Here is a 14,165-nt window from a genome sequence, read left to right as displayed (position 1 = left end):
ATCTTATGGAGAGCTAAATGGAATTTTTTTTTAAGAGAACACAGCGATATTTAGCCCAGAAAGAAAAGTAGTTAGTAGAAGAGTTACCAAAAAACCAAATGAAAAATTTGTCTTAATAAAGTTATTAAGACAATTTTCTTGGAAAATATTTTTCTTTGGAAAATTTTATTCCTTGGAAAAGGATTTAAAATTTCAAATAAATAAAAATGTTTAAAAACTTGTGTGATTATTTAGTATAGCTATGCTATTTCATCTTTTTTGTTTTGTTTTTGTTTTGTGGTACTGGGGATTGAACCAAGGCCTTGTGCATGTGAGTAAGCACTCTATCAACTGAGCTATATCCCCAGCCCTATTTAATCTTTTTACCAATATTATAACAATGGGTAATGGAAGTTCAGAGACAGAATTAATAAAATTAATATGTAAAAATATATTTGTCTCATTTTAGTACTTAGAGAAGTACTTTCTAAATTGTAAATTTTTTCCATTACATTTTTTTCCTCTTTTTTTAATATGAATGTGGAAATAGGGATAATTTTGCAGGGACTGGTTTCTGAATAAATGAATTTTTAATCAAAATCTTTAGTTTTTTCTTTTGTATCATTTTATTTCCTGAATATAGTTTGGGGGAAATGGAAGTAATTTCTACTAGGGATAGTTAGTTTTTTGCCATGTGAGACAGGTACAGTTTCAGAACTTCTAAATACTGCCCAGGTTTATAAAATAATGTCCTTTAATAATAGTTTTGAAGTTTTATCATATAAGATTCTTGTGTGCTGGAATGTGCAGAAATTATTATTCACTTTTGGGGGGAATATTCAGTTTTTTTCTTCTTAATTTAGCTAATCCTGACTGGGCTTGAAATTTTGATTGCTTGCTTTTTAATTTTTCAAGATAAAGAGGTGATACTAAGAAAGTAAGACATTCTGAAGACAGATTCTTTGCTAAGGATTTACAGTTGAATCTTTCTAATTTTGTATTCCAAGGTGTCTGATGGCCAAGAGTCTGCACCACCAACACCTGCACCCACTTCAGGAATTGTGGGTGCATTGATGGAAGTAATGCAGAAAAGGAGCAAAGCCATTCATTCTTCAGGTAGCTTGCATATGTTTGTGTGTATGTGTGTGAGAGAGAATTTTATTGCTTAAAATTCTGCTGTTTTTATTTTTATAACTGTCTTTGTTAGCTTTTTCTCTGCTAATGAGTAATTAACTGATTTATTGCCCCTGTAATTAGTCTATCTTAAAATTTACAGATACTAGCACACCACAACCATAGCTGTAAAGTGGAAAAACTTTGGAAAAGTGGTAATTGTATTTCCTATACTGAGAAATACTAATAGAATCTGATTGCCAAGCAACCTCTAGACAAAGCTTGTGATTTCTAGATCTCATTCCTGTTATATTCTAATGACAGAAGAAATTCAGAAGGTTTCTCTGGTTTCAGAGGATTAGAAAATTAGGAATATTCTGTAGATTGTGGGGTTTGTTAAAGAATACTTTTTTGACACATGCCTGTAATCTCAGTTACTTGAGAGAATGAGGCAGGGGGACTGAAAGTTTGAGGCCAGCCTGGGCAGGTTAGTGAGAACCGAGAGCTGGGGATATAGCTAAGTGATAGAGCACCGCCGGGTTCAATCCTCAATAAGTACTCCCCCCAAACAAGCATATTTTTATCATTTTAATTTTCTTATTTGTTACATGGAGAGAATTCACATATCAAATGATTGATGGTGAGAATTAAATAATATGTAACCAACAGATTACCTAGCTCATAATAGGTGCTCAGTAAATCTTACTTTCCTTTTCTTTGTTTCTCTATAAGGAGATAGATATCTTAAGATCCTTGAGCAACGTTATACAAATTACAAAGACAAAAAAGACTAATTATTCCATAAATATTTGTGAAGGAGTAATATTAAAATTATAACAAAACAGTAAAAATCCTTGCCTTCATGAAATAAGCTTTCTTGTGAGAGAGACCAAAAAATATACAAAACAAATTAGAAAATATAAAGCAGAAAAGGGCAAGGGAGTTATAGGCTGTAGGAGGGAGGTTCATTTTGGAATAGAACGATAGTCCCAACTTAGGTGACATTTATGGAAAAACCTGGAAGGAGTAAAACATGTTAAAAAAAAAAAGCAATATCTGGGAAAAGCATCAGATGGAAAGAACAGCAGGTGCAGAGTACCTGAGGCTGCGGAACAATAAGGTCCATATGTTGGGAGCAAGAGAGAGAGAATAGTAAGGAATGAAACAGGGGACCATTAGTAATGCTTTGAAGACCATTGATTTTTATTCTGAACTCAATGGGAAGCCATCATAGGAATGACAGTGATCCATGCAAGAGATGATAGAGGTTTGAACTAGATTTCTTGTACTAATCAGAAATGGTTGGTTTTATTTTGAATGCATAGATCACTGGAGTTACTGATAGGTCAGAAGTGAGCAGCTTAAAAGGTGGAATTTCTTTAACAGAAGAGCAAGTTTAAGGGGAAAGATTAGGAATTTGGCTTTGGTACATACTGTATTTGAGATACCTATTCAGAATTCAAATTTAAGTGTTGATTTGGTTATATGTCTAGGATTCACAGACAAGGTCTTATTAATATTTGCATGTCAATAAGCTGTACATAGATACGTATTATTGAAGGTTATGGAACTGGTTGAGATTAGCAAAGTGGATGTGGAAAAGAAAAGGTCTAGCTGGGCACTGTGGCACCCGCTTATAATCCCAGGGACACAGGAGGCTGAGGCAGGGAGATCACAAGTTTGAAACTAGGCTCAAAAGGGCTTACGATGTGGCTCAGTGGTAAAGTGTCCCTGAGTTCAGTTACCCAGGATTTAATTAATTAATTAATTAACAAATAAACAAAGAGAAAGAAGAAAAAGTCTAATAATAATAAGGTCTGAGGACTACAGAATGTAGCATTTAGAAGTCAGGTGAAACAAATGTTTGAAGGAGGACAGGATAATCATCTGGGTCAAATGGTATTCTGGCCAAATTAGAAAAGAAAATATAAAAGATAACTTCATGTATGGAAGATGCTCAAGAAAAATTTTGATAGCTGCCAGTGTCAAAGAGATAAATTAAAGGTTCACATTTGATCAGATGGGGCAAATGGTAGGTTGCTATAAAATAGATGATGATGAGAATGCATTTTTTTTTCTTTTGATATCTCTGGGTTTTGCTAAATACTTCCCTATAGTGATTTTAAAAAAAAAAAGACAATTTTTAATAGTCATGCAAGTTATAATGAACTTATCGTGGTTCATATATGAATGTATAACATACTTTGTGTATTTGAACCCTTTTCATTTTACTATTATTTCTGTGCTAGTACCAGAAGATAGAATTACTAGCTATTTCCTCCTTTTCACCAAGGAGGAGCAGTTGGTGATAATTTTACCTTTGGTCACTGTCAATGCTAGCATAGTTAGGTGTACTTGATGCTTTTATCCAGGTGAAGTTCTTTTTTTTGGGGGGGGGGGATATCAGGGATTAAACCCAGGAACACTTAACCACTGAAACACATCACCAGGCCTTTTTTCTATTTTATTTAGAGACAGAGTATCACTGAGTTGCTTAGTGCCTCACTTTTGCTGAGGCTGGCTTTAACTTGTGATCCTCCTGCCTCAGCCTCCCAAGCCACTGGGATTACAGGCACCTGCCACTGCACCCAGCTTATCCAGGTAGTTTTGAAGCATAACTAGCAAAAACTTTGGATAGCACATTATTTCTATTGCTAGAAAAGTAAACAGAAGTTGTAATATGTAGTCAGTTGAACTGTTTTGCAAGTGTATTTTGTAACAATTTAGAGCTGACTTTTAGACTTAAATAACTAATAGCTATTATTGTTAAGAATAATAATAACTCATAGTATTATTATAATAAAAGAAATAACTTAGTTTGGAACCAAGAAAATATATCTTTGCTTCTCTCTGGCTTTTGTTAATTTCCAAGTTCTAATACTAGAGCTGAAGTATTTCTTTATAGGACCTTTTAAAATATCTGTTTTATAGTGGGGGAAATAAAAGAAAAAGACAGATCTGTACATCTAGCACACATATATGTCACATACTTCTTTTTCTTATTTTCTATTATTACCAAGTGAAAGTGTTTGGGTCCTGTCTTACATTGCCAACTTGGCTTGCATGGGTTATATGGGATATGTACTTCAAAGGTTAGTAATTATGACAAGCTGATAAAAATATAGAAGTGTGCTCTCAGAAATTGACGACATCTACATATTCATTCATTCAAGAAATCTAGTTGAGCAGCTCCTGTGAAGCACTGTTTTCTGGTATTAAGGATACAATAATGAAAAGACAGGCAGACTCCCTGGTTTCATAGAGCTTGTATTCTAGTGTGAAGGCCATGAACCTAAAGACATGTAAGAATATCAGACAGGAATGTTGTAGGAAAGTAAAACAGGAAAGATACTTACTGATTGTGGAGGAGGGTTATACTTTACAGAGGATAGTCAGAAAACCCCTCCAAGAAGGTGGGGTTTTAGTGAGTCCTCAAAGATGAGAAGACTCAGGCAGACAGAAAGCAAGGATAAAGTTGGCATGTTTGAGTCACAGAAAGAAGGCATCTTACTAGAAATAGTGAATCAAAGGAGATGGCATTATGAAAAAGGCTTGGAGAACACTGAGAAATGATGACTGGGAAATCATGTAGGGATTTTTAGAATTGAGGTCACATCAGATTTTATTCAGAGCAGTGCTTGGCCACAGGAGGCCTCTAGGGGGTAGCAACATGAGATTTTTTAAAATTCAGAATGTAAATAGTGTCACTCCGTTTGCTCTGATGCAAATGGACTAAACAATCTAAGCAAGATACAGTGATGGTATGGGAGTGTGGTGGGAAGGAGTAAACTGGGTTGGATGGTGAAAAAAAAAAAGAGGAATCATTAATAATTTCTGGGCTCTTGACCTAATTACCTGAGAGAATTGATGCCATTAATTGAGATGAAACTGACTAGAGCAGAGATGGAGAAGCAGGCTGGGGAGAGGAAAAAACTTCACAAGTTTTAAATTTGAGAATCCACATGAAGAGTACAAGAAGGCAGTTGGATTCTTGATTTATAAGTCTGAAATTCAGAAAAACCAAACCAAATGTAATATAACACATTAATATTAAGCACACTGGATAGGCTGGGATGGGGAGTACTGAGTGGTGAGGCTCTCTTGCTTCACACGAGTGAAGTCCTCAGTTCTATCCCTACTACAGGGGGAGAGGGAAAAATCAGAGGTTGAAATTTGTTTCATAGATAACAAGGTAGAACCCAAATCTTGGAAGTTCTGTTCTAATCCTTGGTTTAACTATCACACTCTTTGGATGTATTTCATTAAATTTTAAACTATCTTATTAATTAGATTTCTCCAAGAATTAAATGGATTATGTTTTCAGAGGTCAAGTATTTGGAGAACTCAAGAATTATGTAACATTTATATTTTCATTGTCTTAATGATTTTCTCTAGATGAAGATGAAGATGAAGATGATGAAGAAGATTTTGAGGATGATGATGAATGGGAAGACTGATCTATATATTATATATATATATTTTTAAGGTGAAATACTAAACACTACTTTCTGTCTATGGATTCTGTAAAATTATCATGTAAATGTTCTACCAATTTGCTGTATATTTTTGTTGCCTTTTTTGCTTTTTTTTTTTTTAATTAATCTGTGCAATACCTCATTTAATCTGTAAAGGTTTGTCATAATCCTCTACAAAGCTACTCCCTGTTACTGTGTACAAGTTTACACCAGGATGCTCACTTGATTTGTGAATATATTTCATTCCATCAACAAGGGAGTTTAAATACTATATGTGAGACTGACAAAAACCTTAATGTAATTTAGTTATAATGCCAGAAGGAAAACACTATTTTCATACCCTACTTTTTCTGTACCTAAATTTTCTTATTAAAATCTATTATAGCACTACATTCTTTTTTAAGTGATGTAAACCTTAGTTTCTTTAGCCCCTTCATTTTGAATACAATGCTACATATGAATGTTGAAGTTGATACCTTGCACAGTTCTCTAGACATCACTACACTGATGCCATTTTTCAAATTTTAGCAATATGCTCTGTATGACATCTCTACAAAGATCCCAGTAGGGGAAATCAATTATGCCTCTTACAGCAGCATTGCTGTTACTGGCACAGTAGTGGTGTTTGCAGGCTGGAACCACAGGGAACCCTTCCTTCCATACCTGTACTTGATTGCGGTTATGTTTATGCTGTAACAAATGTGACAGGCTTTTTGGCAAAACTCTTAAAAATTTTTTTGGTATTATTCTGAAAAATTATTTAAGTTGGAGTTTAGAGGCTTTGGGGTAGTTTTATTCTTCATGAACCATAATGGTCATTCTGTTTTTCAGTTTGTATAGATTGAGGTCTTCAAAAATACCAACCATAAATATCAAATTAATTGGCAAAGGTATGTACTGTAATGCTGAACCTAACATACTGTATATTTTTCTTTTGATAATTTCCCAAGGTTTTTGTCAAATGTCAAGTGAAGGGTTACATTTTTCTTAAAAGAATGATGGTCCAAATGTCAATTTTCTTGAAACACATAACTGATTCTGATTTAATAGTTTTTTTAAAAAAAATAAAACCTTACAACCTGCACATTTGTTTATGCATACTAAATGGTGTGTTAAAATTAGGGTGTCCTTCCCTCTTTACAATACACTAATTCACCTAAAGATGGTCGTTCATATTTATAGTGCTAATTATTATATCTACCTACTTTGAATTTTAGGTAGAAAATTATCTGATTTAAATACAGACATATTTTCTCACATTGAGTCATATGCAGAATGTAGTTCCAAATGTATTTCATTACTATAGTCACGATACCCAACTAAAAATTATTCTATCTAGAATTGTTTCGACCAAAATCTAGTATTGGCATGATCTTGACAGGCTGGACCTGCAAGATGTGGCTTGAATTTTAACCAGTTTATCACATAATCTCTAGTGATCATGCATCTAGTTATCATAAAAATAATTTAAGAGGTTTAGTTGATGAAAGCAGTAAGTGGTGCAGTAAAATAGTTAAGTTATTCAAAGAATGTTACCTTCCTTGCAAGAGTAATTTAAGCACATGGGAAAGATTCTAGATTTTTGTTTCTTGTAAAAACAGCGCCCTTTGCTGCTAGAAACCTTTTCTGCTTACTATCATTTTTATTGTGGCTTTAGCTCAGTGAGTCTGGTGTGGATAAGGTTGGACAGCTACTAACCAATAAAATCAAAATTTTGTGCAAATATTAACTAGGACATTATAATTATTTTAAATAAATAACATTAAGTCTGGTGCAGTGGCTCATACCTGTAATCCCAATGACTTGGAAAGCTGAGGCAGGAGGATTACAAGTTTGAGACCAGCAACTTAGCAAGACCCTGTCTCAAAATAGAAAGGTCTGGGATGTAGCTCAGTGTTAAAGCACTGCTGAATTCAATCCTCCAGTTCTGGAAAAATACATTTCATTAAACATGTCTTTTCTATGACATTATAAAAAATGTTTTAAGTGGCCTAGAAATGTAAGGTAATGCCAATTTAAGGTGTTTCTTAACTTTTGGCCAAGGAATTCAGGATTTTCTATCTAACTTTGGTATGATAAGTATTTATCAGGAGCTTCTCTGAGCAGAGGATATCAATTCTCAGAGTTGGAAACATACATAAAAGATGGGTATATAATTTGCCAAAGGCAATTGAGTTTGTTCTTTTTTCTTAAGGAGAAAAAGACCTTTTTGTTGTGATTGCACAAAGTCTAAGTTTCTATTGGTTGAAACACAACAGCTGTGGAGTTCAGTCCAGGCATGAAAACTACATCTTCTTTACTGAGTAAGATAAAGTTTGCATGTTTCAGTCCTCCACCATTCTGCACTGTGGGCAGCACTATACCTGTGCATTGTCTGAAAGCCTCCCATATATACTCCAGCGAAATGATTGTCTGGTAGCCTTCGCATTTAACAAACTAGCATGAGGCTTTTTATATCTAAATGCTATGTGATAGACAATTTCAGCTAGCCACATATTGTATGTATGCGATTCATAAAAATTTTCAATCATTCATTTCCATTTATCAACTGAAATTTTGTTTAGTATGTGATTTTTTTTTTTTTTTGAATTGTATAGTGAATAGGATGTTGCACTGGTGGCAATTCATCATGGAGCATAATAAAATTAATTTGGCCCAAATAGCATAAAATGGTGTGTTTTTATTTGTTGATTAAAAGACTAAACTAGGTAACAAAATCCTTAAACTGTGGAGAAGACCAAAGCATATTCAACAACAAATGATGGTGGTTGAAGTTTTTAGCAGACTTCATGCCTGAGAGTTGGAGTGTGCCATTAAATAAACATGGTGAGCAAGAAACTGTTACACCCTGTTCTGTTGGGAAACATGACAGCTGCTCAGTAGTTCCCCTGGAAGCCAGTGAGTGCTGTGGAACACAGGGCATTCACATCACAAGGTCACACTGTTTGGAACTCTTCCGCATACCAAAAATGTTAAAAGTTTTCTAAATTAGAATGATATTGAAGTTTACTGGTAGTTTCAGTAAACGCCAAATACAGCAGTTCATGTGAGCCATAAATAGTTTTCAATAAAAACAGTATCAAAGATGGTGTTCTTTTTTAAACAGGAAATTCAGTTTTTGATAAATAGAATTTTTCTGTTCCACTGACTCTGGCATAAGTGGGTGTCTGAAGATTAAACTGAGTTATGGAATCCAGAGTGTAGGTTGCTACAGAATGCCTTTCAAGAGCTTCAGCCAAAGTTAACAAATATTTCAAGAATAGTATGTTCTATTAAAAAGTTTTCTGGGGCTGGGGTTGTGGCTCAATGGCAGAACCCTTGCCTCATACATGTGAGGCACTGGGTTGGATCCTCAGCACCACATTAAAACAAAGATATTGTGTCCATGTATAACTAAAAAAAAAAGAAAAAATTAAAAAATAAAGTTGTTTCTGATGTACGAATGTGAGCCCTTAAGAATGTATTAAACAAACTTGAAAGAATTTTTAAAGAGAAAAGTGCCTCAGAATTGTCCTGTCACATCATATTTATCTAATCAACAGATTGTGAAATGACTGCTTTAGGAATGGAGCTCCTCAAGGACAAGAACAGTGATAAGGCCTATTTATAGTGCAACAAAAAATCCTTTGTGGAAAAGTTGATGAATTTTACCTTGAACTTTTTTTTTAATTGACACTCTCCCATCTTGCCTTTTAAATACAGCATTCTCTCATAATCTTTCCCGTCATTTATTTGTGGATTTTATTTTAACTCTTGTTTTTATGGAAATTATTAGGAAAAGAAGAAGATGTGGTAAACTGTTTGTTATGAGTATGATGGGGAACAGGCTTTGCAGCTAATGATTAAGACCCTCTTCTGTATGTGATATATACTATCCTCCATTACCTTGAGGAACCTATGCAAATATTTGCCTTTCCAGATGCTTCTGCCATAGCATTAAAAAGAAATGCACATTGATGATTGTACTGTTGATGCTGTATTTAATTTTACACAAGTTCAGTGTAAATCTAAACTGGTCCTCTGCACCATCATCAAGACAAATGAAGTTATGAATGCTACACAATTTGAGTAAAATAGTAATTTATAAGCAATTTTCAATTTAGTCAGCTATTTGTCTTTTAGGAAATTTCTAGTATATTTGAAGTGGCTCCTGAATTCCTTATACTCTTCAGTAAGATTTGTTTTTTTCTTAATTTTCTATTTAGGAGAGAATTTATTTTCAACATTATCTAATTGCATTATGGAACATGACCAAAACACTGTTTTAGGCCTAGAATTGGTTGGCATATCATGACCTAGAATTTAGTTTAGTTATTGATATTTTCATCAAGGCCTACTTCTAAAGATTTTTAAAAGCATCAATATCAACATATTTATTTAAATAACTGCCATTAAGAACTAAATAGACATTAAGGTACAACAGGGGAGTAAGAAGATCCCACCCACTCTGACATCCTTTAAAACATTTATTTCACAATTGAAAGACATTTGGAGACCGTCAAGCTATTTTGGAAGAAATAGGCATGTAGGCATTATCAAGACCACACTCTCAATTCCACAGAAAAGGGTACCATATTCAGAGTGGTTGTGGGCTTATCAATTCAAGGACTCTCAGAAGCCACATTTGACTACTAGTTTACTCCTTTCCCTGCACCATAATATTGTTGCATCCTTGTTTTATATTTTTCTTAAAAATAAGCCACAGATTTAGTTTATTTCTGAAAGATATGACCGCAGACTACACCCTTTCTCACATATCATCTGGGTGTTGATAGAAGCCACCAGCATCCTGTGCCCATCTCTGCCCAGAAAAGCTGGCTTGCTCTGAGAAGTCAGCCTCCGACCAAGCATGTGATGGTGTCTTGGCTCATCGATGGCGGTCACCCTACATTACCCAAGCATTTGGTCATCATAGGGTACTTCTGCCATTTAGTACTGGGTTGAAATGAGGTTGAGCTTTTGATTATACATCCAAATTACTTTTATTAGTTTCTTATGGATGTAAATAGGCATTGTCTTAGATGTAAATATTTTAAAAACTTTACAATCGATTTGTCTGACAAGTTTCAGATTACATCTTTCTGAATAGTTTTCATTCAACAGCTGCACTGTCAATTTAAAGACCAGGAGTTCTTCCAAGAGCACAAGGACAAACAACACTTTAAATCCAACTTTCTAGTTTTACTATTTGTAAGAAAGGGGAGGTTCTAATTTTGGTTGCAAGTACTTCAACCTTGTTGAAAAAGAGGCAGGAAAATAAAATGTTTGTGGTATGGGAAGAACAAATTAGGTGTAAGAAGGCATTATCATTTCCCATTGAATATAGGGGAACAAAGCTGACCAAGTCCTAATTCTGTGGCCCGTAAACCAGCTTTTGACCTAAAAAAGAACCCTTTTCTTTTGGGGTCAAAGTCTAAAGAGGCAGAGAATAGGACACTTTTTCTTTATAAGCATGTATTTTTTTTCAAAATAGGTGATCAAGAGAATGCTCAGTAAAATTAAATGTATTTGAATCTTTATTTTGAAGGATGAAAAATAAGCACTTTTATCACTTTGTTTTCCCAGAGTCCAAAACAGCAGGGGGGGAAATGGTTTTTATGAGAATCACTGTCTTTTTCTTGTTTCTTCTTTCCCCCAACTCCCTAAATCATTTTTAAAGCAACATCATTCTGCTGGCATAGGAGTAATATACATTGTGCACTTCAGTTGTTTTGATTCTGCAAATCCTTTGCAAAGCCTACTTGACTAGCTGTTAAATGAGGTTTGGTGGGTTGTTGGGAAAGGTAAGATAACTTGTACAGAAAAAAAGAAATGTGTTTGCCCTTTCTACCACATGGCTGGTTCACACTTAGATTTAGCAGTCTCTTCATATTTTGGTCTCCATTTATAATATATGGTGAGTTTGGATTAGAGTAATGACCCCACATATGAACTTCTTAACATAATAAACTTTGGGATGTCTTTCAAGTTGCCTATTTCTTTATCTTCAAGTTGATAAGATCTTCAACAAAATTGAAGATAGGGATGGACATTTTTAAAAACTAAAAAAAGGAAATTTTCTAAAATGCTTTCAAATACACATTTCTTAAATATTAATAGGATCGGGCAAATAAAGGAGAAATGGGAACAAAGGAAATGCTATCCCAAGTCTTCAAAATTCCCAGATGTCAAGTTTTCCAAACCAGTAGATAAATGCACTTGAATGCAAGTGTTATTTTTCTAATTTCTTACACAAAAGCACAGTATTTACAGTGATTATTGTTACTATAAGTTGGAAGTAGACACCAGAATAAAATCTCATTCCATGTACTAATATTTCTCTAGGATCAGGGTAATAGGGCCAATTCAGATGAGCACATAATGCTAAGTAACCAGGCTTTATTTTTTTTTTCCAGCCAGCTCCTCAGCAAGTTTTTATAGTTTATTAAATTACCTTGACACAGTAAATTTTGAATAGAAGGTGTGCTCACAACCATTTTTGATTAGCAAAGACATGCACTGAGGACAAAGTAAAGAATGGCACCAAATGTTGGAGATAACACTGGTATATTACTCAGCTTCACATTACTATAACAAAATACCTAAGCCAATTAACCTGTAAGGAGAGAAGACTTATTTTGTCTTAGTTTGGGAGCTTCTAGTTCTTGATTAGACAGACTATTGCTTATGGCCTCTGGTGAGGGTACAGATAGCAATGATGGGGTGTGTGTGGCAAAGCAGACGCACCCCTCAAGGCCAGAAAGCAAAGAGAATGAGGAAGGGTCTGGAGTTCTACAGTCCCCATCAGAAGCACATTCCCAATAGCACCCCCCCCCCCCCCAGGGAACAAGCCTTTAACACATGGACCCTTGGAGGGAATGTTCAACATCAAAACTGTACAACCAGGGTGTGAACCAATGGCTAAGTCAACATTTGAAACCTATGTAAAATTACAAGTTCTGCTCTAACAGGTCACTGGAGTGTTATTAGGACTTAGTGTTATCTAGGAAATGATAACTGTTAGTATGCATGGGCAAAAGCATTTTTGTATATATGTATGTATGTATATATATACATACACACACACACACACACACACACACACACGATGTACTTTAGAACCCCCTAACCTGTGGAAATTAAAAACAACTTGCCAGATACAAGGAACTAGTACACAAGGTCTGTAGCTGACTCTCTTTAGGTTGAGAAATAGCCTTTCTAGCTAGTCATGATTCTTAGGTTATTTACATGCCTACACTTGGCATTTGATCTAAAGAAATTTTTTTATTAAAACAGGATAAGGAAAATATAATCAGTACCCTAAAGACTGGCAGTAAGTTCAGTGGTGAAAACAGTCTAGTTAGAAGATTTGGTGACTACCGGCAGTTTTACTGCAGAGCTGTTAATATCAAATTGCTATAAAATGTACCTCTAAATATAGCAAGAGTTTAAATCCTGCTGTAATATAGGAAATTGAGCCACCACCCCCCCATATCCACAGAGGATTCTAGGAACTCTTATGGGTACTACCCACGATCCACTAATGCTCAAATCCCTATGTAAAATGGTGTAGTATTTACATATAACTTCACAATCCTTCCTGTACTTCAAATCATCTCCACATTATGCATGATACCTGAAAAGGTACTAGAGGATCATAAGAATGAAAAAAGTAAATCTGTACATAATCTGTACAGAAGCAATTTTTTGCCAAATATTTTTAATACATGGTTGAATTTGCAGGTGCAAAATTTGTAGATGAGAAGGACAGATATGTATTTATTCCTTTAATTGTTTCATCAAAGCTAAATCAGGGTCTCTAGATGGTCATCGTCTTAAAAGTGAGAAAAAGGATCATTAGGCATAGAATTTTGGACATGCTCAAATCTCAATGTTTAACATGCTATTCAGAGAAATGTAGGTACATGTGACATTTTATATTGTTACCCATTTCCTGTGGAGCAACTGGCCTGAATAAATGGGGCACCTCGCCTGACAATATTAAGCAATTTACCAGAGCTTCTGTGGCCAAGTCCTTGGAGAAACAAGCATAATGCTATGTAAATGTCCAAACGTAGATAACTATTTTGCCCAAGTGTTTGGTTTTGAGACCTAAATTCCCAGTGACATTTTTTCACATCATCTCAAAAGATAGAAACTACTGCATAAAATTGAACAGGAAACTGAAAGAAAACAGATTTTGGAGAATTAGTGAAGTTTGCTTCCCAGTCTTTGGTTACAACATCTCTTGAAATTTTTGCCTCTTAAATCACTTAGCAGCTTTTCTCTTTCTCTGAAAATAGTGGTAATAACCTACATTCTGCTTACTACTTATGGAAATTATCCAGTACAATGTTGTGTTGTCATTTCCCCCAATCGCCATCCTATCACAGAAACAGATAGTAATTGTCAGGTGTCTAAAAGGGATGAGGTGTATAAAACACATACAGGAGGATTTTGCTTTGCCTTGTATGGGTTTTATAACTTGTAAGCATATGGATATTTGGGGATGGGGAGCACAGTGGAAGTCCCATGGACTTCTTGTAAATAATAACAAGAATACCTTCAAATATTGGTCCTGCTTGATGGTGGCAATACACTTACCATTCCAAGAAAGTT

The 14,165-nt window shown here is 34.8% G+C and overlaps 1 protein-coding gene across 1 annotated transcript in view; it reads left to right on the top strand.

Annotated features, from left to right (window-relative positions):
• Positions 1-6,651, top strand: part of Wasl (WASP like actin nucleation promoting factor) — a 70,688-nt gene extending 64,037 nt beyond the window's left edge. The window contains exons 10-11 of the mRNA XM_046422427.2: positions 987-1,095; positions 5,488-6,651. Coding sequence (XP_046278383.1) covers positions 987-1,095; positions 5,488-5,549 — 171 coding nt within the window. The 3' untranslated portion in view covers positions 5,550-6,651. The remainder of the gene's footprint in view (positions 1-986; positions 1,096-5,487) is intronic.
• Positions 6,652-14,165: the final 7,514 nt, after the last annotated feature.

Source organism: Marmota monax, unplaced genomic scaffold (genome assembly GCF_021218885.2).
Source record: "Marmota monax isolate L192 unplaced genomic scaffold, Marmota_monax_Labrador192_F-V1.1 WCK01_AAM20220418_F8-fsc00027, whole genome shotgun sequence".
NCBI classification, from domain to species: domain Eukaryota; kingdom Metazoa; phylum Chordata; class Mammalia; order Rodentia; family Sciuridae; genus Marmota; species Marmota monax.
The sequence above is the reverse complement of the archived record's forward strand: the minus strand, read 5'-3'. Positions and strand labels throughout refer to the sequence as shown.